At 37.4% G+C, this 26,521-nt stretch overlaps 1 protein-coding gene across 2 annotated transcripts in view; it reads right to left on the reverse strand.

The window, feature by feature from the left end:
* LOC120335211 (uncharacterized) overlaps positions 1 to 26,521 on the reverse strand; it is a 53,915-nt gene that overhangs the window by 17,889 nt on the left and 9,505 nt on the right. The window contains exons 11-15 of one of the 2 annotated variants that reach the window (XM_078113624.1): positions 24,340 to 25,779; positions 23,505 to 23,815; positions 16,305 to 16,469; positions 11,516 to 11,680; positions 9,376 to 9,540 (exon numbers count right to left, since the gene is read on the reverse strand). In XM_078113624.1, coding sequence (XP_077969750.1) covers positions 9,376 to 9,540; positions 11,516 to 11,680; positions 16,305 to 16,469; positions 23,505 to 23,815; positions 24,340 to 25,779 — 2,246 coding nt within the window. Of the gene's footprint in view, positions 1 to 206; positions 356 to 9,375; positions 9,541 to 11,515; positions 11,681 to 16,304; positions 16,470 to 23,504; positions 23,816 to 24,339; positions 25,780 to 26,521 lie in introns of those variants that run through there. The other variant, XM_078113627.1, reaches the window with a different exon arrangement.

The raw sequence follows: 26,521 nt of genomic DNA on the forward strand, positions 1-26,521 counted from the left end.
TTATTTGGTAAAAATTTGGTAATTATTTTCGGATGATAATATTCACATTGCTCAAATAAAATTTTCAAATCTTGATGTTATAAGGTTCTACATGTTTTATTATGCTTTGAGAACAATAAATTAAAAAGTCAAGCTTCCCAGAAATACTTGTGTTATTATTCATTAAGCATTTTGAGACACGCACAGATTATTGTGGTTGATCTTACCTCATCATCCCATAAATAAGGGTGGTTTTGATCTCTGGCAAACTATTCCAGTATCCCCCTCATCCTTTATTGGGCAGTTATATCAAAACAATGTGAACATACTGTTGACAACTATTTCTATTTTTTAAATCATATTAACTAATCTTCCAATATCTATAGATTACAAAATATTGTGGTTACAAGTTAATCTAGGTTATCTTTACGGAGTTTATAAATCTGATTTTAGGTTTCATTTAAATCTCGTACGACATCTTACGATCACAATAAATTATATACATTGTCAACGCCCTCCACCGAATGCATGAATGGCGTATTTCAACGAGAACGTTCTGTAAGCTCTGTCAGTCTGTGGCGTTGAATAGCGAGCAATCATTTTTCGATAAAAATTCCGTTAAAAAAAAAAAATAATTGTGCAAGCTTAAAGTCAAAATTAGATGTACACAGTACACATAACAGAGCTAGCTATACCGGTAATATTTAAAATTGACAAAATACGGTACCGGTACGGCGCTCCTTAGTCCAGATATTGCGATTTAAACTTTGTCCAAAATTAGGCAATTTGACGGCACAACCACCATCAAAATAAACTTATAGTAGAATTATGATACTGGAGTTGCACAGCCGTGATCGTAGAAATGATACTTTCAACCAAAGTCTGATTTGCCATATTCCGCTCAGTCACTACTGCAATAACTCAATATTTACACGGCACCGCACCTCAACTAATTTCCTGCTTTCTACTGACGTATTTCTTGCCCTGTATTCTTCCGCTAGCTAGACCCAAACAGCGTTATATGTGTTGCTTTTTGAAGACCTCGCGGCTCCTGCCACACATGTAACGTTAATTGTATATTTATTTCCAATTTATGTGAACTTACTTTTTGTGATGACAAATAAAAGATTAACTGACTGACCCGAACACGCTTGATTAAATATCCATCTGAATGTACCAAGATGGCGCACAACCTGATAACCCCAACCTGAAGCATATATCATGTTCAGGTTGTGCGCCATCTTGGTACACATACTACGGGAGCACCCAACTCACTGTGATAAATGAAGAAGAAGAAGATCGAAAGACAGTTTTTGCCTCACATGTAGTGAGTGGTCGGAGTCCAAATCCGACAAAACAGCATTAAATAAATGTCAACATAACAGTCTATAAACATAAAAATATATCTATACGCAAAACATAAACGCGGACACTTTAGTCCGCGACAATTGCCATCTTTATACCCGTTCTGAGCACATCTGCTGAAACTCCATATTCTATTCACATATATTCTCATGTAGTACGTGTAATGAATCGTTCAACTGTGATAAATATAATTTTCACTGTGCAATTATAAAAAGATAGACTAATTTGCCAATTTTTATACTCAACTTCATTCCTCACAGATTGAAAGTACTGCTGTAAGATTAATTTTTTATTGTTGCACTTGGCGTGCTGCTGAATTCTGAAGTCTGGAGGTGGGAGTCTGGAAATAAGCAATTTTAGTCAGATTCTGAATGATAGTTGAGTAGCCTGAGTGATTTTTAGTCAAAAAATAAATTCGACCGCGTTATTCAGACAGTCACCGAGGCCACCGAAGACTGAGAAAGTCGCTACTAACGTGTGCAATTGCATTTATTATGCATTAATCTAATTCTTAAATGTATTTGTTACGGGTTTTAACTATTATTATAATTTATACAAATATTATGTCCGGATTTTGTGGGGGCTCAGAACGAATTGAAGCATTTACCGGTAATATGTGTTCCTACTTGCGGACGAGGATGGCCATTTCCGAATACTAAACTATTCCGAATACATTCTAAAATAATGTTTTCGAATCTGGAATTCCGAATACATTCTAAAATCGAAAATAACACATTTTTGTTTCAGTTTATTAAAACCCAGTAAATTAGGAAATAAGCTTCAATAGAAATATCAGAATGAAGCCACAAACCAACAGTATATCATGTACACAAAGTAATTGATAGTTTATAGCTATCAATAAAAAATAATAGCAACTTGTGACACAGTCAGTTTATTAACATTATTCACTTTGTACAAATGACCATATGAAAAGATAGCCAAGGAGTTGTCTGACGCTTTCTATCATTGGTACCATGATATTACGATAACAGTCAAGTCTATTGACAAAAATACTACTTTTATTCAGATAATTGTGTATATTTTCTGTGAGTAATCAAATTTATTGGCAATACAGGCAACTGAAACAAGCAACAACAATCGAAAATCCATTATGCCTTTAAAAATTCTAATATTTAAGCTTAGAGTATTCTACTACCTACCAGTATATTTGTATATTAATTTATGTGAACCATATTGTTAATATGTGTAACATATTGTTGTGTTCAAATTAGAAATAAATTAATAGAGAATAGATGACCACCACTGCCAGCCGCGCAGCCAGGATTTTCAAAATCGGAAATTTCCATTGCCGCCCGTAACACCCACCGCGATCCCGCGCTCGTTAAAAGAGCCGTCTTTTCAGCGTATAATGATCATCCTGTTACATAAAATATTCAATCCATGACAACTACGGATTCTAAAATATCTTTATATATTAATTTAATGTGTCCAACGTAACTCGCGGTTGCTTCTTCTTACGTCAAAAAAAACATTACTATTCGGTCCACAGCGATCTGTGACCTAAAAGTACGAGATAAACCGCCTGATGTATTTAATTTTATTACGTATTTTTGCAATCTTGCCAACTCGGTATCGCCGTTAGAAAAATCTCAAATAATGATATAAAATCCTGTTAGGTGTAGTGTATAATTCATTTCATACAATGAATATACATACAAAGTTGAGCAGTAAATTAAAAATACATATTCATCGCCGCGATTATGCCACCTGTTAAAAGAGTCGACTTTTACAACAAATGATATAACAACGAATATATATTTTTCTGTTGTGCAAAGTGATGAATTCGTGACCGATACGGGCATATTTAAATTGTCTTGCTTTATTAATTTAATTGTCTTCAATTTAACTTGCGGTTGCGTCGACAAAATAAAATCCTCACCACTCTTATATACCATTGCAATCCGCGATCATAGGAATAAAAACGTGTGGTAAACTGCCCGATTAAATATTGTTTTGATCCGTATTTTGCGAATTCGGCAAATGTTTAGATGTACTTGTTAACAGTGACTCCGCTCAATCGAAATGCTGACACTCTGATTATTTTTAGATAAAACCGTTCGAAAAATCCATAAATCTGCTGTAACATCTCAGAGTAAAATTTATTTCATCACAATAAAATTGATTGAATATACTTTAAGATTAATTATATTATATACATCCTCACAACCCGGGAAAATGCCGCGTTTCAAACCTTGTATAATGTTAACACGAAAATATTCGACGGCAATTTAAAGCAATGAATAATCAGGCAAATCCCGCCCTCAATTCGTGACGATATGATTCTAAACGCCCGACCAAACATAATGTGTACGGTAGGCCCACGAAATTTTGCGATTTTCACAGCCTAAAAAAAGCGTTTTATAAATTTTCGCGGGCCTCAATAAAACTTATATTGTTTGCGGTTTTATTTTCAGTATTTTAAATTGCCGCTTTTCAATCAAAAAGTTGCATTGTCTTCGCCGCCGATGAACGTATTTACCAGATTCACAATTCCGTGCGCGTACAAAAATAAAATAATTGTCATCGTTATCGTGGAACAAATTTGTAAAAAATTTTCGTTTTAAAATAAATAACACAAACGTAAAGACGTTTACGGCCTAAATAACACGTTACGCTGATGAGTGATGAAAACAATCACGCGCAAGTTTCTATCGAGAATGTTTTCATTCAGCGGAAACGTCTTGGAAGCGGCGTCGGCCGAAAATGTGTGACGTCACACAAATATTCGATATTCTTATGAACGCTAATTCCGATATTCGAATGACGAGATATTTGAACACATTCGAATACTTTATTCGAATTGGCCATCCCTGCTTGCGGAATCTTCTATTATGAATGGGGCTTCCGGAACAAACTATTTTTGTAGGTAGAGTTTTTACTGCAGTTGCAAAAATCGTTTGTTTTTGTTATTGATCTTACGACATTGTTAGGGGTCCTTGCAGAAATGTTGAGTTCAAACGCATAAAGTACTAAAGAAAACTGCTATTCAAATTTATTGGCACACCGAGAAACACGCTTTTATGACATCGTGTATTTTCCAACACGATTTTGCTAGCTAGTTTTGCTAATGTGGCAGGAGCACTCAGGTATTGATATAGTCTTCGCGACGCAAAGAGATTAGAATTGCTTGCACTAACCAGATTTAATAACTAAAAACTTCATTCAAAATGGGCACTTATCTGCGGGCCGCACAATTTTTCATTGCGGGCCACAGTTTGCACGTCAGTGTTTATTTCCCTCAACATAAGTTATAATATACAATATCTTTTGCCACGACAACGTTGATTATTACTTTTTTTTTTATACCCGCACAGATTGTGAATCCGACGAGAGGTATATTACATTAATTGGCGGCGAGATGCTAAAAACAAATAAAGGAGTGAGTCCACGATGCAAATTTTTTGATTGGAAAGCGGCAATTTAAAATACTAATAATAGAACCGAAAACAATATGAGTTTTGTTGTAGGAGGCCCGCGACAGAAAAAAAACGCTGCTGTCGCAAAAATTTTCGTTCTAACGTTATACAAGGTTGGAAACGCGACCTTTTCCAGGCTTGTGATGATATATAAGGTGATTAATCTAATTCCAAATCATATCCAATCAATTTTTCCATGAGATTCCATAGCAGTTTAGGGATTTTCTTTAAAATAATTCGAGCGACAGCATTGCGTACAGATCAGAATTGTCATGCTTCGTTGGGGCGAAATGCAAAATCATTCTCGTCACTGTCAAATTTATGTTAATTCACGTGACGACATAACTGGCGTTGTTAAAAACGTTTGTGACGACAAAATTAGTATTATGACGCTTAAAGTAATTGAACGTGATTGGTTGATGTTTCACAGGCGCCCATTAGTCTACGTTTTTGCTGTAAAAAGTTGGTTCCTGTTTGGAAGCGTTGAAATATTTTAGCCCTACGAAACCGTCTTATTTGCGTGAAATGTAGAAAAAGTAAACTTTGTTGCTGCAGTAATAGGTTGAGAAATATATTAGTTTACGTCACAGAATGGAATACGGATACTGGGGGAACTCGGGAACCGACTCTTGTAAGTAGCCTAATTTATTCAGTTTTGTTTTCGCATCGTCGCTTCAACGAATTGGATCTCCGTTTCGATCACTCGGCTAAGCGCGTCATGGCTCCGTTTTTAACTCTATTATTGTCTAAGAGTCCGTCGTGACTGTAACACCTGAAAGATAATTTCTTGTGTCGCGGGATCGTTTGTTCACAGATACTACTACGGTAAAAGATTGCGTGCTCGTACTACTTTGTTTTGGCCTTTGTGTCATAAATTTGAGCAATTGTCTCTTGGTTTATACAATTGAAGTGGGCGGCGAAAATATAGATTTAAATCTAACGGGTTTTGATAATTCTAGAGTTAAATTATTGTGATTGTGAAAACGCAAAATAAAAAACTGATTCGAGAGAGGGATAGGGTCAGTTAAGTTATTTCCCATCGGCATCATAGTAATTACTGTACTCCTGAAGTATGCGTACCAAGATGGCGGACACTCGAACGTAGTACCAACTTAAGGATTAGGCCATAATTTTAGAAGCCGATGGGCAGGGGGTATATTCACTTGGCTAACACAGATATTCCCCGAACTCGTAATAGAGCTAAAATATGGAAAATAGGAATCATATTATGCCCTGACCTGGTAGACAAGGCTAATTTGAAACCTACAATGCACAAGAGGTTGTTAAATTAACTTCAGTATGTCCGTATTGTTATTGACGGTAAGCGAGAGTATTTTGGAATCTGTGAAAAAACCCGTCCCGTTAGGGTTGGAGTAAAGAATACCGTTTGCACTGAAAATTCAAACCCTTCTCAATCCTGACGGGGTAATTAATAATTTTGTTATTTCAAAACGTGGCGAAGGTGTTTTCCCGAACCTTAATTTTTGCATTAGTGACGGGGGCTTTCTACAAAAGATCCTTATATTTTATTTAATTATCTTACGATTAACGATGTGTAATATAGGTACAATTTTTATTTGTTGCAAGACTCATAAAACAAAATTTATGGTTTTTTACTTCTCAGTGTGTATGACATCGTTTCAATTTGTTAACGTGTATTTATTCCATATATAGCCAAACAAGATCGCCTTGCTGGAAAATTATTGGCGACCTTTTTTCAAAAATTTCCAAAAGGGGTTCCCGGCTGCGTCACTGATTGAATCTACTCGTATGACCATGAAATTAAGTACGAAAAAGATAAAAGCAAGCCAGAAAGAGCCCAGAATCTCCGCTGATAGAATAGGCTTGCACAAGAGCAAACATGCAAAATTGCTGAGCTGTAAAACGCAGGGTACCGATATGACCGGTCATCAAAACTGTCAGTTTAATTAATTGAGCAAGAGCTGCGTCAATCCTGCTTAAGTGCATTATACTGTGTCTAATATTTAAAAATATGTTCACTAAACTACCGAAGGCTTCTCCAGTTACAGATTAAAAATGGCTTGTTTTTAGGAATAGTTGCTTATGCGAATGGTTCTCATAATTAATATGCGCGTTGGATGACGGAGAAATTGTGAAAAATTGGAACGATCCACGTGTGTTTAAGCTGATTCCGTGGAAACGAAACTTTAATCCGGACATTTGAATAAACGCACGAGGAAAATCTCATTCAGACCAGTAAGAATACGCTCGCCAACGCACCTGCGAATCCCATGCAGGGATAATTATAGACGAGAGGATTGCTCGACTCCTGGCCGCCGTAGGGTGATTCACATAACAATTTTTCAATTACTGTTTTCTCGACCATCAAGTCCATGCTTCCGAAAACAAGTAACTGACTACATAATCCCATACCCGGCATGAACTGGTAAACGGATGAGAGGCCGTGGTTGTTATCGGCTTTTCTCTTACCCGATATGTAAATCCTATCCCATCTTACATAGGCTCAAAAACTAACATTTTTTCAGGATTGTAGCTAATAAGCACTGAATGGAAAAAGCGATATATAAAAAAACAGTAAAAGATATTTCACTCATGATACAAGATACGAGGAAGGATAAGGATGATGCGGAATGCGAGTATTGAATAGAAAAAGCTCACAAGCATAACAGATAAGCGGATATAAAATTATCGCACCATTATATGGGAGCTCAATCAACTGTATTACTGATGAATGCCAAAAGTTGACGTCAATTTGAAAATCTGTTGACAGAGAATACGATAGAACAATATTTTTAATCGAAACGAAACACTTTTCTGTAAATTCAGTTGGGATTTATTCTATCTCAAAATATTCAGTATGTGATAAAGGTCTGAGAGAAGTTAATGTGAGCAATGAATAGTTGTGCAAATACATATCCTGATGGGATACAGAGCAGAGTAGAAGATCCACATTGTTGAATGGAAGCTTTAACGAGATGTGCTTTGATTTGTTAATAAAAATAAACCCACTTTGACTGCAAATATGTTGAAAAATATGTTTCAATGCCAAAATGAAATTGTGAGAAGAAGATTTACAAGAGAAAGTAGGGTAGAACACAAATTAAAGTCCGGATTTGCTCAGTTCATTTGGATGGAAGAGAGATGCATATGAATGGCTTCAAGGATTATTCGATTCATTGTTTGTGGATTCTAGTCGACAATGAACTCAACCCCAGTATCAGCGATCAATGCTTTGAATCTTTCCAACTGATCATCGTTGAAGTCACATAACCACATCTCCAAAGTTTCGACCTGACATTGATGAACAATTTCACTGATTGCAGATAATCCTTCATCTCCGAGTTCACTGACTTGATTCCGACTCAGATTTAGGAGCTTTATCTGAAAATATTAAGTTTTTCATTTTAAAATCACAAACAGCAACGCAAGTTTATAAAGCTCTCCTAGAGCAGTGGTTCCCGACCGCCGGTCCGCAGTTACTTCTAGCTTTAATTAAAACGAAGCAAATAAATTGACTGTGAGCCGCTGAAGAGCTTTGTGTTGCGAAACCTTTTTTTGATGCCTCGTTTGCAATCCTGTATTGGAAACGAAACAGCAAAATTCTCACTGGAGTTAATTGTGTGTGTACATGTTTTGGCATGTACATGTTTTTTTATGTGAGGTGTGGGCCTTTTTTAATCATAGTGGGTGCCCACTGCATGGTATTACGCAAATATATGGTATTATTTTATGTTCCAACCATTCCAATTTTTGGCCGGCCACTATTTGATAGTTTTTCCACATGTGAAATGTTTTTAAGTGTACCTTTTTTTCTCAAAGCGTAGTGATTGCCTGACATTACGCAAAGATATGTTAGTATTTTCTGTTCCATTCATTTAAATTTTTGCCGGTCGCGAGTACATTTTATTTAATTTTACCGGTCCGCCAGGTTAGAAAGGTTGGGAACCAGTGTCCTAGATGATGGAATATTCATAGATAAAAGCATCAACCGCCGGTCTGCGTCAACCATCCTGCCGGTTCGCCAGCTATAATCCAATGTTATATCTTAATAGCAAAATGCAAGGCATTAATGTTCATTTATTTTGTGAGTTTAACTCCTATTAATGCGTAAATCAAACTCGTTCAGATGTCATATGCTCATTTCGAGCCCTGAATGTTTTGTTTAGTGTATGACGTCATGAAGATGTTCACTTATCCTGTTAAAAAAATACATTGAATGGCTTGTGCAGGATTTTGTGCCTCTGTAGCATTATATTTGGTTTAAAAATCCACTAATATCTGATTGCTTTTTTCTTAATATAAAATTTTGGTAGCGGAAGTAGCCAAGTTAGTTTGGCTGATGAATAGCTTTTATTTGATACTGAAAAATGGACAATATTGTAGATAGATCTCTAGTAGGTACCAATACACTGATCTCCCAAATCCAAGTCGAGTCTTGAATGGAATATTCATGTAGGGCACAGCTTTTTTTTTTTTCAAATTCAACTGATGGACTCGTGCATACTACGACCGCTGGATGTACTGCCCTGACAACTCCAATTTCTGTAGATTTTTCAATTTATAATTACGCATTTATGCTGGTTACTTTTTACTCTCAAAGATTTCAACTCACCTTTGCATTGCCAGTGTTTTCCTTGAATGCTTTCATTCCTTCTGCTGTCAGATTGCAATACTCAGCCTTGAATACCTTCACCTGACATTGTGTAACAACTAATCCAACTTCAGCCCAACCAGCAGGTCCAAGATCCCTGTTGCAACCGACATCTAGTTCATCCAACTGAAATAAATAGGAAATGTAAGAATGTTTAACATGGTGAGAACCTGAACAAAGCAATTGATTAACCAGTAATAAAGAATCTCAAGCAGAACGCTGTGGGAGAAATGAATAAAGTGGTCTAAATAGATATCCACTAAAAGCAGGAAGCTAAAACTTGCAGTGCTCAAATGACTTCAATAAAGAAGAAATTGCTTTACTGCCAGAGATTCTCCAATAAGAATTCATTTTATAGTCTTGTTTGAAGCTGAACCAATCCTTATGCGATGATTACCTAGTTGGTTTTCTGCAACACTAGCTATGGGGTGGCCATGGCCCAATTAGAGTTAACAAGGTATATACCGCAAACATTTTCCCACCAAGCAAAAAAAAAATTTCAACCCCTTATACCAACGGTGCACAGCCCTCGGCCGTTGTGAAAAAATAATGCGGCAGTCCACATACAAAATCCTATAAACAAAAATAAAAAAGTTCAAAATATAGGATTTGGCGGCTATGCTGGAGTACATTGAAGCAATTCAGAAGCACTGCAAAAAAGTCAGACAAAACGATGCGTCACAATCTGGATGGTGTATTTGCTGTTGGGGATTTCCCTTCACGGTTAAGATTGCTCACACGTTTCGGCAGCCTAGCAACGTAGCAAGTTAGCCTAGCAAGGCATCCGCAGCGTACAGCCGAGGAAGCCGCCGTCATTCGCTGTTTGATAGGTGCGGTATGGCCCTGCGACGTCTTGGCGCCGAGTAATCACGCTTTTGACTATTTCGGTTCCGATTCATCGCGAAGGCGCTCCGTCAAATCTCGCAAGATTCAGAAACCCACAAATCAGCATGCATGCTTTTCTTGATTAATAAGTCGAAGTTACGTTGGTTTATTATGAATCTCTCTTCCGCCGTCATATTGGTGTTTGATAAGTGCGGAATTGATGGCCTGGCGACGTCTTGGCGCCGAGTAATCACACTTTTACTTTTTCGGTTCCGATTCATAGTGAAAGCAAGATTCACAATTCTCGCAAGATTCACAAACCTGAAAATCAGCATGCATGCTTTTTGCGTTTTGCATTGATATTACCATCCATATAAAAGGTTATGAGTATTTCTTTCTTTGTTTAAACCAGAAAACTGTCAGGAACAGTATAATATTCCAGAGCCATAACACCCAGCGAGATATGAACTTATTGCAGCCTTGCAGGTGGTCACGAGACATACAACAAAAGCATGGGTCGTTGAGATCCTTTTCGGGTGATGCACAGCAGGATTTTGAACGGGTGCCAAGTTAGCAACGACTTTATCATTGCAATATAAATTAATTTTGTTTGGGGCGTCGATCAACTGCAGAGGGATTGATATGATGAACCCGATGAAACCTTAACTTTACAGTCCAGATTTATAGAAAATCATTGTCACAATTCATTCTTGAGCTCTCTTGATAACGAATACCCATCTCTAAGTAATCAAGCAACAAACAGTTGTCCGAATTTTTAACCAGTTACTTCTAGCTTTAATTAAAACAATGGCACAAGAAACCCTCTATGGCCGTATTTTATGCGGTCCTGAATAAATTTTTAGAATTTCTTGCAAAGTTTCAACGTATCAATTATATGCAGTAACAATGTAATAATTACGTGCAAAATCAGAAGAGATTCGCTTCGTTCACCGTCAGACCTGGGAGGCTTTAATTATCGCCACCACTGAATTATCGCAAAACTCTGCCCATCTCACTATAAGTAAGCAGTAGCAAGCGATATATGATAACAAGGATTGGTAGTGCCTTTAAAGACCACTGAGCAAATACATAAAGTATTGAAAATAAAGAGAAACCGTTGTCGGCATATTTTAGCCAACTCAAAAGTTAACTATTGCAATAACTAAGCCCCCACGTACCGATGGTAAGAACCACTGCCCTAACAACTCCAATTTCTGTAGATTTATAATTACGCATTTATGCTGGTTACTTTTTACTCTCAAAGATTTCAACTCACCTTTGCATTGCGAGTGTTTTCCTTGAATGCTTTCATTCCTTCTGCTGTCAGATTGCAATCCACAGCCTTGAATGCCTTTACCTGACATTGTGTAACAACTAATCCAACTTCAGCCCAAACAGCAGGTCCAAGATCCTCATTGCCACTGACATCTAGTTTATCCAACTGAATTAAATAAGAACTTCATTAAGACTATTTACATGATGGGAAAATGATCAAGTTGTCTGTTAGATGGAAGGACTAACACAAATGTGAAAGCTTTTGCTGTTCATGTGAGTTAGCAACCGACGCAGGTGGTCCTGGCTCAGAGTTAACAAAGCATATACCGCAAACATTTTCCCACCGAGCAAAAAAAAAATTTCAACTCCTTATACCAAGGCTGCCCAACCCACGGCCTGCCGGACTGTTTTTTGCGGCCCGCCCTATAAAGTTTGTAAGCAGACTTTTTATGTTTTTACTATGTTATTAATCAATTTATAGGGTTAAGTATGTTTCTGATTTCCGTGTGATTATTCCTGCCATCAATCTGTATTCAAATGCTGGTTTTTATTATTTTGTATGTGTCAAGTCTTGCACCCTGGTAGACATCGATGTAATTTTTTTTTATTTCTGGCAGATCTTTTTGATCTTTTTTTTATTTCTCGCAGATCTGTTTGACGAACCGATCACTGAAGAAGAACGCTGAGCGCACTTATAGGAATAAATTTTGAGCCTAAATTTGCAAATTAATTTCATTCTGATTGATTTCTTACGTGTCTGCTTTGATCGTCTTTATCTCCAACGTAAAATAAAAAGTCAACAATATCTTTGGTACTGGTCCCTGGACTCGTTGTCCTTTTATGTTTGTATTTTTTTTTATCAAATGTTTGGGTTAAATAAGATTTCGGAAATATCGTCACTGCGTATCCGTCAATAATTCTGATGAAATTGACTTAATTGCATTGCTGCATATTGGCCACGAATCAGCATATAGGCTATTCGTCCAGAAATCTTTGTAATGTTCTTCATTCAATATTTGTATTGGTGTTTCAAATTTTACAAAACGGCCCACTAAAACTTGATATTCCTGCGACATTGGCGCACATTATTATGCTTATTTAAACATTGAGGCAGTATCATAGCTACTAAAAATGAATGAATAAAAACACTATATCGCAAATATAACACTTAATTTTGACGTGATGTGTGTGTTTTCGTGTGAATGTCAAAAAAGTTCCATGTCCATGCCCCGTGTTACCAGATATTCGAATAGTAAACTGCTATTCTAATATTCAACTTGATATTCGAATAATTTGCCAGCCCTGCTCAGTAACCAGAAAGCAATTATTAACTTGATTTGATGTTAATAAATTTTATGTATTATGTAAATTACCTACACCGAAATCGGGACCCAGCTGGTATTAATGTTTGGTACAAACGTTTTTGGTCCGCAACGAATTTCAACACTTGAAAGTGGCCCGCAAGACGGAAAAGGTTGGGCAGGCCTGCCCTATACCAACGTTGCACAACCTGTGGCCGTTGTGAAAAAATAATACGGCTGTCCACATACAAAATCCTATAAACAAAAATAAAAAAATTCAAAATATAGTACGGTGCAAAAAAAACCAATTGGAAACATGAAGATGACCGATGAGAAGAAGAAGACTTGAAGAAGAAGAAGTGCTTATGATTCTACCATTGAAGATCTCGGTAAAATATCCGCAGTGACTCGGTATGATAACAGGACAGTAACTCTTTTATTGTCGCATATTGGAGTGGAACCCGTCGGCACCATCAAAAGATGGCAAATAAAAGAAAATAAATACTTGGATAGTTGGATGTACCAATGCCTGCAATTAATAAAGAATTTTTATGTTTGCTTTGATTAAAAATGTTCAATAAATGGAAGTAAAATCTTAATAATAAGAATTTTAGCCAGACTCCATCGTGTGTTGGGTTTTGCAGGGTTGTATGATGTCATAAAGATGTTTAGCTATCTTGTTAAACCAGTGGTTTCCAAACCCCATTAGCCCGCGTAACAATTCAGAATGGCCCGCCAAACCTAATTGTAATGTTCAACACTATGTTTTTCGTTCTAGATCAATTGTTTCGTCATTTTTACATTTTAAGCACGAGCATATCATAACGGTTCAATTCTACTGGTATAGACTCGTTGCAGGCACTCCCCTGCCCCGCCCCAAAATATCTTTCTACTTTTGCTTCTCGGTCGATCAACTTTCGGAACCAATGTGTTGTTAAACTATTACATTGAGTGACATGCGAAGGATTTTTTGTGCTTCTGTAGCGCCATATTTTGTATTTTAGACATTGGAAAATAGTATTCGATTGATATTTTTTTCATATCTTTCTAAATTAATATAAAAAATGCGGCCGCCTGAAAAAATAATGAGGCCGTCCACATACAAAATCCTATAAACAAAAATAAAAAAGTTCAAAATATAGGATTTGGCGGCTATGCTGACGTATATTGAAGCAAAACAGAAGCACCGCAAAAAAGTCAGACAACACGATGCATCACAATCTGAATGGCGTATTTGCTGTTGGGGATTTTTCTTCACGGTTAAGATTGCTCAAGCGTTTCGGCAGCCTAGCAACGTAGCAAGCTAGCCTAGCAAGGCATCCGCAGCTTACAGCCGAGGAAATTGTAGCAGTTTTATTTGATTCTGACTCTGATTTGTATGACAAGCCTGATAGTGAATCTGTCGATTGGCCAACTTATCAGTGAAAAATACCATTTCAAATTCGGTCTAATTAAGCTTGCTGTTAGCAACCAGATTTTGTTTATTACAGCACTAGCCTATATTAAACTGCCTAAAACTTTTAAACATTACTTCATGTCGTCATTAAATTGCTACAATGCTTTGCAAACTTTTATAGAATGAATTCATTAAAATATTTGATATTTTATTATACTTTTGGGGACAAGCAAATGGGGGCGACCGCCCCTCCCCCTCCCAGACTTTCGATTTTTTTCCAAATTGTGCAACCATTATGCAACTTGTTGCAATATATCTGCTCAAGAATAGGTCCACCGAAGGAGAAAAATCCGTTAAAAATGCGAATATTATACTTTCAAGTAGTCATACATACTTCATAATTGGGCAGACTGCACCTCGCATGGGTCAAATACGCGGTTATGACGTCATAAAAGCAAAAATTTGTGTGCCTTAGGTGCGCTCATCAACCCCCTGGAGGCCATTTGAATACAAATTAATGCTATGTGGCCGCCAATAGCAAAAAGATTGTGCACCCCTGCCTTATACCAACTAATTTTTCTGAACCTTCTGGATCAGTTCAAAAAGGTATTAGCCCTCATTTTGCTGATACCGATAAAATGGCCGATATTGCAGATACCTGATACATCTCTAGTAGGTACCAATACACAAATCTTCAAGTCGAGTCTTGAATGAAAGCAATTGGAATCAAATTTCAAATGTGCCAGGCCAACCAATCAAAGCATTGAAACCAAGTCCATTTGAGTCCTCAGTAGGTCATGATTCAACTGATGGACTCGTGCATACTACAATCGCTGGATGTACAGAGCCTTGTTCTGAGCAAACAGATTGCGATTTGAAAATGTATATCCCCCCCCCACATCCAGTTCTTTCATGGATTTTTCAATTTTAATTATGCCTGACATTGCAAAACATCCAACTTCTGCTAAACCAGCAGTGCCAAGATATTTGTTGCCACTGACAACCAGCTTATTCAACTGCAATGAATGAAAACTTCAAGATTATTTAACATATTGGAAATGCGAACACAACAATTGAAATCTCCAGCAAAAGCAAAACCCAAAAAATTTGAAAAAAGGTCAATGTATCAGACAATATATAAAGAGTAAGGCTTATCCCTGGGGTTCCAAATATGGGGATAAGCAGGGATCAGTGATATTTTCTATGATTATTCTGTGTACCAGGGTGGCGATGGAAATAAAAGTGAACTTCGTCACGTTGCGAAATGGTTTTAAAATTGGTAGAAACCTTAACGGATAATTGTAATTATAAGCATTTTGGCAACCTTCTTAAGAGCGTTTCTTCAAAAGGAAAACCATTGAAGAGTTCCGTAAAATATCCGCAGTGACTCAATATGATAACATGGCAGTAACTCTTATATTGTCGCATATTGGAGTGGAACCCGTCGGCATCATCAGAAGATGGCAAATGAAATAAAATAAATACTTGGATAGTTGGATGTACCAATGCCCGCAATTATTAAGGAATTTTTTTTTGTTTGCTTTAATTAAAAATGTTCAATAAACGAAAGTAAAACTTTAATAATGAGAATTTTAGCCAGACTCCATCGTGTGTTGAGTTTTGCGGGGTTGCCATAAAGATCCATTGGTTGCCAAACCGCAGCCTGCGGGCCAATTACAGCCCACGTAAAATATAATATGGCCCGCCGAACTTGATTGTAATGTTCAACACTATGTTTTTTTTTTTTCGTTCTAGATCAATTGTTACGTCATTTTTACATTTTAAGCACGAGTATACTTCATAATTGGGCAGACTGCACCTCGCATGGGTCAAATACGCGGTTATAACGTCATAAAAGCAAAAAAAAAATTGCGTGCCTTAGGCAACCTCCTGGAGGTCGTTTTGAATACAAATTAATGCTATGTGGCCGCCAATAGCAAAAAGGTTGTGCACCCCTGCCTTATACTAATTAATTCTTTTAAACATTCTGAAGCAGAACAAAATGGAAGTATTAGCCCTCATTTCCATTTGAGTCCCCAGTAGGTCATGATTCAACCAATTACTTTTTATGCTCTTTTTATGTTTCATCTTACCTTTGCATCGAGAGTGTTTTCCTTGAACACTTTCATTCCTTCTGCTGTCAGTTTGCAACCCCAAGCCGTGAACACCTTCACATGACATTGTGTTACAACTAATCCAACTTCGGCCCAACCAGCAGGTTCAAGATCCTCATTGTAACTGACATCTAGTTCATCCAACTGAAATAAATAAGAAATGTAAGAATGTTTAACATGGTGAAAATGTAAAGAAAATAATTGAAATCGCTAGCAAAAGCAAAAACCCTATAAACTTTGAAGTGTTCACTATTAGCGCATTTATTGGGAACAGTTTTTTTAGGGACTGCGAAATCGCACTTTTTTCGATTCTGAGGGGCAAAAATTCGAAGTTGACAAATATTTTCGTGCGAATATGAAGTTGACAAATAAGTTAGGTACAAGTACTTTTACCGACTTGGCGATGCCCTGGCGATTTTCCGATTGCAACATTCTTGAATTTTTGGAATAGGTGAAACATTCTCTATATTAAATTAAATGACGTTCCGCGGGCTCAGAGTTCTCCCGGGAAATGATGTGTACCAGACGTTAGACAATTCTCGACGCCCCATTTTGAAAATACAAAGTTATATCGCGAAAGATGAATTTTGTGACATTTAAAATAAATAAAACAATATTTACGGTTAATTCATATCAAATTTCTATTTTCACGACACCCTGTTTCGAAAATACAAAGTTATATCGCGAAAGATGCATTCTGTTACATTTAAAATAAAACAATTTCGCGATTAATTCAGATGAAATTTTACTTTTTACGAGACCCCGTTTCCGAAAATACAAAGTTATATCACAGAAAAAATGCGTTTTGCTACACTTATTTTGCAATTTGCATTCCCAATAAAATACTCATTTTCCAGAATTCAAGTCGCTGTTGAATCCGTTCCTATCGTTCAAGCTCGACACACGTTTAGTCGAGTGTCTGATGGTATTTTGGTTGACAATGATTCCAAAGTTGCCACACGTGGTTTGTATAACAATAATAACTGAAAATTAAGATTTTGCAGTAGAAATGAATTTGTCTGAAAGTGTTATTTTACGAGTCTTGTCGCAGAAAATAAACACGCTGACATGCTTGATTATAATTGATAGACGTTAAATTTATTTTACACCATTAATTAACGCGCCCTACCAAGTGCGGCCACATAAATTGAAGTTGCCTCAGTATGGACTGTGTGTTTTTGGCGCTCTCACATTAATGATAATTTAATGTTTTTTCATACCTATTTTTTGTATTTCACAACTTAGTATCAAGGGGTATACTGCGCTATTTATGTATGCGCTACTCGTTCAACATTCATTTCAAGGATTTCAGCGTTTCACGAGGTCGAATAAAAATTATTTATCAAATGGATCGATATTTCGCGACACATTCCAAATTATTTGGGAACCACTATCATATCATCATTTACTTTTTATATTCATGTTTTTCGATAATTATCCTCGTTGTGTTTGGTTTACATGTGTTCCTATTAGCGTAATTGTAATATATGGAAAAGGTCGCACTCGGCCATGAGATGCGAATATTTTATACTAGGTTTGCAGCATTAGAGAGAGTGCTATTTATAAATGCTGAAAGTACATGGTATTCAATACTAAAAAATTTGTCACTACATCAGTGGTTCTCAACCGCCGGTCCGCGGCAACCTTGATGTCGGTCCGCCAAATATTTTTCCAATATTAATATATATATTATAAGCGAATTGCAAAATACGAAGTATTGACGGCATGTCCGTTAGTTTTATGATTTTTTTAACTCTTATTGATTCGTAGTATCGGTATTCGTCTAACAATCGGACTTGGTGAGAAGTCCTCTACCCAGGGTTGTTTAAAACGAATCGAATATTCGAATTTATTCGAATAGCAAAGTATCCGAATACCTTTTCGGCTGATTTTCAAATAATTTCGAATGGGAGCCACTTTTCGTCGTAAACACGGTGTTTCGTTTTACCGTGTTTTTTCTGTATTTTTTATTGAAATACCCTTTGCATCCTATGTGCGCAACCTGCTTACGCCACTGGAGGGCGATTGGGAGGGGGAAGTCCCAAGATTCAGGTGGTGAAATATTCTATATATTAGTCCCTTTGAGATTTATGCATCACTTTGCCCAAAAACCAATTCCAAGTGCTTCTAATAGCCCAAAAACCATATTACCTAAGTGGGCGTGGCTTTCCACACGTTTTCTCACCACTGGGGGGGTGGTGGCACTGCCCCCACCCCCAATTATACTTGGAAAAATTCCCAATACTCGGGCAAACGCTTTCTGACCCCGGAAACAGAGCTAAACAGCCTCTAAACCCCAAACTCACTCTTGCGTGACTTGATGGACAGTCGATTGACCAATCAGCAGCCTTGGACCCCTAAAATCCCGTTTTGGCCCACTTCCTTTGGCCCGATCGCTCCCAAAAATTTTCTGTGTTTGTTTGGTAACTACCTCCCGCTACATGCCAAGTTTCGTCCCGATTGGCCCGCCAGTTTTCTGGGAAATGGTTTTTACCAGCGACGCACATAAACATAACATGAATATATATCCGAAATACCAGAGAGACGTTTTGATCATGAAACTTATTCAATCAAAGGCAGCCTTCAGCATAACAAGGTGCGGTACGATAATGAAGAATATAGTTACATCGGCGGCAACCTGATTTAAACGATAAACAGGCTATGCTAATTGTAAGACCCCTCTGATGCAATGATGTCAAAACTAATCTGTTATCAACCCATAATAGGGATTTGAGTTTCTGTATTGACATTTTTCTCATAAAATAAAGGCATTATTACGGTTAAAACTATTCGGTTAATCTTAATGTATACTTAGCATACTTTGTTCTTAATGTTAAAGTGATGGAGTTTTTCAAAGTTATACAAACTCATTTATTCGGTCTTATTTCAATTTTCGCAGGGTGGTTCTTGTCGTAGAGTCGTTCACGTAATGGCTTATCGGTTGCATCTTCCTGCGCCAACCACTTTTGCGGACGCATTGAACTAAAGCTTGAAAAGGCGTGTATGGGCCTTCATCGATATTTGTTGCGTTTCGAAGGATTTATTGCAAATAAGAATAAGATAAGATGTTTTTGCATCCAATTTTCTTTAACCTATTTAATTAATACAAAAAATATCGGAATTCCGAAGTATGAGAACCAAGATGGCGGACACCAGAACGTGGTATGTCCACCAGGTTAGGGTTAGGCTATAATTTCAGGTACAAATACTACCGGAGTCACTTGGCTAGTCCCGAACTCATAATAAAATAAAAATAGGAGAAATTGGAATAAAATTATGGCCTAACCCTAACCTGATACACATACCACGTCCGGTGTCCACCATCTTGGTGCACATACTACTTTTAAAACAATTCTTTTTGAACGAATCCCTGCACACAGTACGGCACCTAATTGAGAACCTCGCAGTTCGCACGTTCCGTAATTTACAGTAATAATTACCTATAATCCAGAGAGGTTTGATAGTAAAATAGAGACAAAAAATCAACAAAGTGTTATCCCGTTCTTTCAAAAGAAACCCAGCGGTGAAAACCAAGTTAGTGGTGTTGACAGGACAGATAAAGAGACTGCTACTTCAACTCCGAAGTAGCGAACGCAGCGAAAAAGTACCTCTTCCCATGTGCCAAGTCTGCGCTAAATTTCTCTCAAACGACGCAATGAAACCCGCAAAGCCAACGAAAAAAATAATATCAAAAAGACAGCAGCAAATTTCTCATTAAATTGAATTTTTTTGCACCGCCTACTTTTGCCGAAATTGCATTCTTTTGATTATGTTTTGTGTTCATGACATTTTTGGTTAATTTTGAAGGTCCGCCGGTCCGCGAAATTTGTTTTGAAATTTTACCGGTCCGCGAACTGAAAAAGGTTGAGAACCACTGCACTATATGATATTTTCTAACCGATTTGAACTAAGGCAAGCCCACATTTAAAAATGACATGTCTTTGCATAAGCTCTGAGATATTTGAATATAAATAAGAAAATAGGTGAAGCTAGCTTATGAAACAGGGGCGGATTTTCCAAGGAATTTTGCATAATATTTCGGAGGCCATGTAAGTCAACCCATCTCTTAAAACAGTGTTTTCAACCGGTGTGCCGCAAACTATCGTCAGGGGTGCCGTGGGAAAATTTCCAATTTGTATGTTCATGCGGTGTAGCGCCCGGCAGAGTAATCATGTAGTACTGTTCTATACCAGAAGGGTGGCGATTTGCCGCTTTGTTTGTTTTTATGATGTCCAATTCAACATCTTTCTTCAATGTTTCTTCAAGAAAGCTCATATTAATAATTTAACACTTATATTGTGAACATCAGGTCTTTTCCCCACATTTCCAGCTGGTGGTGTGCCGCAGTATTCTCTCAATGAATAAAGTGTGCCTTGGCTCGAAAAAAGTTGAAAAACACTGTCTTACAACAGCGGGTGGCGAATTTCACAGTGATTTAAAGTGACAAATTGATAATCGAAAGTTAATGAGCCACAAAACGGAAAGTCAATTGGCCACAAAACGGAAAGTCAATGGGCCACAAAACGGAAAGTTAATGGCCACAAAACTGAAAGTTAATGTGCCACAAAACTGAAAGTTAATGGGCCACGAAAATGAAAGTTAATGGACCACAAAACTGAAAGTTAATGGGTCACAAAACTGAAAGTTATTGGGCCACAAAACTGAAAGTTAATGGGCCACAAAACTGAAAGTTAATGAGCCACAAAACTGAAAGTTAATGGGCCACAAAACTGAAAGTTAATGAGCCACAAAACTGAAAGTTAATGGGCCACAAAACTGAAAGGTATTGATTGGGCCACAAACTGAAAGTTAATGGGCCACAAAACTGAAAGTTATCGGGCCACAAAATGGAAAGTTAATGGGTCACAAAATGGAAAGTTAATAATGGGCCACAAAACTGAAAGTTAATGGGCCACAAAACGGAAAGTTAATGGGTCACAAAATGGAAAGTTAATAATGGGCCATAAAACTGAAAGTTAATGGGCCACAAAACGGAAAGTTATTGGGCCACGAAAATGAAAGTTAATTGGCCACAAAACTGAAAGTTAATGGGACACAAAACTGAAAGTTATCGGGCCACAAAACTGAAAGTTAATGGGCCACAAAACTGAAAGTTAATGGGCCACAAAACTGAAAGTTAATGGGCCACAAAACGGAAAGTTAATAATGGGCCATAAAACTGAAAGTTAATGGGCTACAAAACAGAAAGTTATTGGGCCACAAAACTGAAAGTTATTGAGCCACGAAACTGAAAGTCAATTGGCCACAAAACGGAAAATTAATGAGCCACAAAACGGAAAGTTAATGGGCCACAAAACGGAAAGTTAATGGGCCACAAAACTGAAAGTTAATGAGCCACAAAACTGAAAGTTAATGGGCGGCAAAACTGAAAGTTAATGGGTGGCAAAACTGAAATTTAATGGGCCACAAAACGGAAAGTTTTTGGGCCACAAACTGAAAGTTAATGGGCCACAAAACTGAAAGTTAATGAGCCACAAAACTGAAAGTTAATGAGCCACAAAACGGAAAGTTAATAGGCCACGAAAATGAAAGTTAATGAGCCACGAAACTGAAAGTCAATTGGCCACAAAACGGAAAATTAATGAGCCACAAAACGGAAAGTTAATGGGCCACAAAACGGAAAGTTAATGGGCCACAAAACTGAAAGTTAATGAGCCACAAAACTGAAAGTTAATGGGTGGCAAAACTGAAATTTAATGGGCCACAAAACGGAAAGTTTTTGGGCCACAAACTGAAAGTTAATGGGTGGCAAAACTGAAAGTTAATGAGCCACAAAACGGAAAGTTAATAGGCCACGAAAATGAAAGTTAATGAGCCATAAAACTGAAAGTTAATGGGCCACAAAACGGAAAGTTAATGGGCCACAAAACGGAAAGTTAATGGGTCACAAAATGGAAAGTTAATAATGGGCCATAAAACTGAAAGTTAATGGGCCACAAAACGGAAAGTTATTGGGCCACGAAAATGAAAGTTAATTGGCCACAAAACTGAAAGTTAATGGGACACAAAACTGAAAGTTATCGGGCCACAAAACTGAAAGTTAATGGGCCACAAAACTGAAAGTTAATGGGCCACAAAACTGAAAGTTAATGGGCCACAAAACGGAAAGTTAATAATGGGCCATAAAACTGAAAGTTAATGGGCTACAAAACAGAAAGTTATTGGGCCACAAAACTGAAAGTTATTGAGCCACGAAACTGAAAGTCAATTGGCCACAAAACGGAAAATTAATGAGCCACAAAACGGAAAGTTAATGGGCCACAAAGCGGAAAGTTAATGGGCCACAAAACTGAAAGTTAATGAGCCACAAAACTGAAAGTTAATGGGTGGCAAAACTGAAATTTAATGGGCCACAAAACGGAAAGTTTTTGGGCCACAAACTGAAAGTTAATGGGTGGCAAAACTGAAAGTTAATGAGCCACAAAACGGAAAGTTAATAGGCCACGAAAATGAAAGTTAATGAGCCATAAAACTGAAAGTTAATGGGTGGCAAAACTGAAATTTAATGGGCCACAAAACGGAAAGTTATTGGGCCACGAAACTGAAAGGTAATGGGCCACAAAACGGAAAGTTATTGGGCCACAAACTGAAAGGTAATGGGCCACAAAACTGAAAGGTAATGGGCCATAAAACTGAAAGTTAATGGGCCACAAAACTGAAAGTTATTGGGCCATGAAAATGAAAGTTAATTGGCCACAAAACGGAAAGTTATCGGGCCACAAACTGAAAGTTAATGGGCCACAAAACTGAAAGTTATCGGGCCACAAACTGAAAATTATTGGGCCATAAAACTGAAAGTTAATGGGCCACAAAACTGAAAGTTAATGGGCCACAAAACTGAAAGTTATTGGGCGACGAAACTGAAAGTTAATTGGCCACAGAACTGAAAGTTAATGGGCCACAAAACGGACAAACGCTATAGGACATGACACTATAAGAGGATCCATTGAAGATTGAATAAATAAAGTAGTTTTTATACATAGGCAGGGAGGAATTACGAGTTCCAAAATGGACGAAGGGAGGTACTCAAGAAAAGGTTGGGAACCACTGAGGTAGAAAATAGAACCACCTGAGCTGGACGGATCTCTATGATACGAGTTGGAACAATTAATAATCTTGAATAGAAATACTTTTATCAACTTCCAATATTAAGTTTACCTTCAAACAGGAATCTTCTAAATTTGACTTCAGGATATGAACCAGTTCAGCATTGAGATTGCAGTTGATTAGACGAACCCAGGTTAGGTGGTTGCAGCGTTGTATATCTGATGACATTACATGCATTCCTGCTGTAGTGAAGGATTCGTTCTCAAAATCAATCTCCCTGATGCAGGATTGAATAAGATCGGTGTCGTTAGCTTCATATAATGTTCCATACAGCTCCAACTTCTGATATGATTCCATTTCTTCATGTGACTGAGATGATAGAAATTCTCTCAGAATTTTTTTCTTCTCATCTTGTCTGGCATCTGTTAAGTAAAAATATTTTTAGTTTGAGAAAGGCTAACATGATCTTTAAGCTGATGTAAAAGATGGGAGTTTCAATACTGTGGGACTTATTTGGGGCAAACGGAATACTAAGTTGGCCATAGTCGTAGAGCAGTACAAATGGCATAACTACAGGTCTGATTCTCCGCCAGTTCAATACACAATAATTGGTATCCCTAAAGTATGTGAACCAAGATGGCAGACACTGGAACGTAGTATGTGTACCAGGTTAGAGTTAGGCCATGATTTCAGGTACAAATACTAGTGAAGTCACTTGGCTAGTCCCCGAACTCGTAATAGAACTAAAATAAGTAAAATTGAAATTTAATTATGGCCTAGCCCTAACTTGGTACACATACTATGTTCCGGTGTCCGCCATCTTGATTCATATGCTTTGGGATTATCCAATAAATCAGTCTTGTCTACTTTTTTCAAAGCCATGAAAGTCTAGATGTCGAACAAATTCAAATATGGTATAAAAGACATAACAATACATTTAACGTACCAGGAGAAAAGTTTGTTACGAGATTGCTTTCAATATCAGGATTCAGAATAATTCCACCCAATAGATGGCGAACAACTGCCCAATGATCATCTCGGAACTCAATTTCGATAAATGTGCGAAACGTAGTAGAATCCATGTTTGAAATATATAGAGCGGATAAAACTTCTTGAAGGACTTGATGGCTGAAGAACATCAGATGGTCTCCCTCCATGAGATGTTGGTTGAACATGTTTTTCCCAGGTACCTTGATGATAATGTCACGAACCTCATCGGATTGAAGTTGAAATTTTGTGAGATCATTAGTCGTGAAAATGACTCGTTTCTTTTTTGTGCCTTCGAAGGACATTTCCATCAAGTTTGGAAGTATTTCTTCAATCCGTTTCCTTTCATGTGTGTGATCGGATCGCATGAAGATGTGAAGGATTCGCAGCATTACCTCTGTCATAGTACCTGGTAGTTTCTCTGGGTTGAACTTACAAACGATTGCATTGAATATTAGAAAAAGTGGAACAGATGATAATGGAATGAGTGCGGGTGACTGTCTTGTTAATTTTTCCCAAGCTTTTTCACCGTCGTCCCCGACAACTGCAATGAACAACCTCTCGATTTCGTCTCGAGTGAAACCAGCAAGGGCAGTTATGAATTGAGGCCTCAATTCTAAAGGAAGGGGTGCTATTCTGTGCTCACGGGAAGAAATCACGATCGTCATTCTGGGAAAGAGATTGCCTGTTATGAGATTCCACATAATTGTTGCTGTGCTCGATTTATCGGTATACTTCATCTTATTGTACTTTCCAAGGAGATTCCAAGTTGCCTGATCCAGGCCGTCAAGGAAAAGAATACACATTGATTGATTTTCTTGCAGCCATTCGTAACCTTCTCCCACATCTTGTGTTGCGAGTCCAAAAGCTAATTTTCCAAAAAGTAATTCGCACGGACTTATGGCTTCTTCTGCTTTGTTTCCTTGTAAAAACGGGATATCTTTGATATTCAAGTGATGAATAAACTTGAAGCGACGTCCTGTACTACCGAATAGCCGAATTCTTAATCCTTCACTTATTTGAGCTTGTTCGACTAATTTGTTGGCAACTAGAAGACTTCGAGCAAGACGTTTCATGATTGTCGACTTCCCACTGCCCGCCTGACCCAGTATGGCGATGTATCTGTATTTTTTGTTGCTCAAATGTCCCACAAGCACATCCAGAGAAATAGGTTCACCAATGTCACTTTTTATAACGGTAAATTCCATCTCAACTTTAAATTCCGTAACTTTGGGGGCCATTTCTCCACGGTAGAAGCCTGGTACTTTTCTTATTTGAGGATTCACCTCAAAGTCTGGTTCATTCAGTTTTGCTTCTTTGTAATTTTCTGTGATGTTAACTTCGGTTTGCTCCCAGGTCCTGTTGTTGAAGTAATTGATGAATTTTCTTGCATGGTTCCCTGAAAAAGGTTTGAATTCAATAAATTACAAGTTGAATAATGCTGTCGAAAATAAATTATCATAATATACAGAGATATATAGTATATAGTCAATAGTCATAGGATTGCATATGTTTGAATTCTGTGAACCTGTGTTTTATGAAATAGGATTGTTCACTACAACAAAACTTAAATTGTTTTCGGTTTTTATTTCTAGTATTGTATTCGGCCACTTTTCAATTAAAAAATTTGCGCCACAAATTCACACCTTTATTTGTCTTTAGCATTTCGCCGCCCCGTGGTGCAGCCATGGCCGGTCAGGGTGGAAACTTCCCCTTTTGAAATTTTAGGAAAACTTGCATTTTGCTAACCGCCTATTATTTTTATTTTGTCGACGTAACTGCAGGTTAAATTGAAGACTAGGGCCTGAACGATATATCGGCCGTCCAATATATCGGCCTTGTTTTCCACAAATTTTGCCGTTGCAGTTGCCGTCTAATTATCGATTTCATGTATGGCCATAACTGGAAGGTTATTACCGATAATGACGTTTTTGAAAGAGTACAAAAGGGGAAAAAAGGCAATTTAGTTTCGGCTGAAAATGCTAGTTCTATAAATAGAATATATTTGGAGCTGTTGAGCTGTGGGGAATCCTCATGATGGCAATATATGCTTTCGATGAAATTTGTATTTTCCTATGATGGCAATACTTCGTATTATATGTCTATTACTATGACAAATGATTGCACTCTTTTGATGGCAA

The sequence above is a fragment of the Styela clava genome, chromosome 1 (assembly GCF_964204865.1).
Source record: "Styela clava chromosome 1, kaStyClav1.hap1.2, whole genome shotgun sequence".
NCBI classification, from domain to species: domain Eukaryota; kingdom Metazoa; phylum Chordata; class Ascidiacea; order Stolidobranchia; family Styelidae; genus Styela; species Styela clava.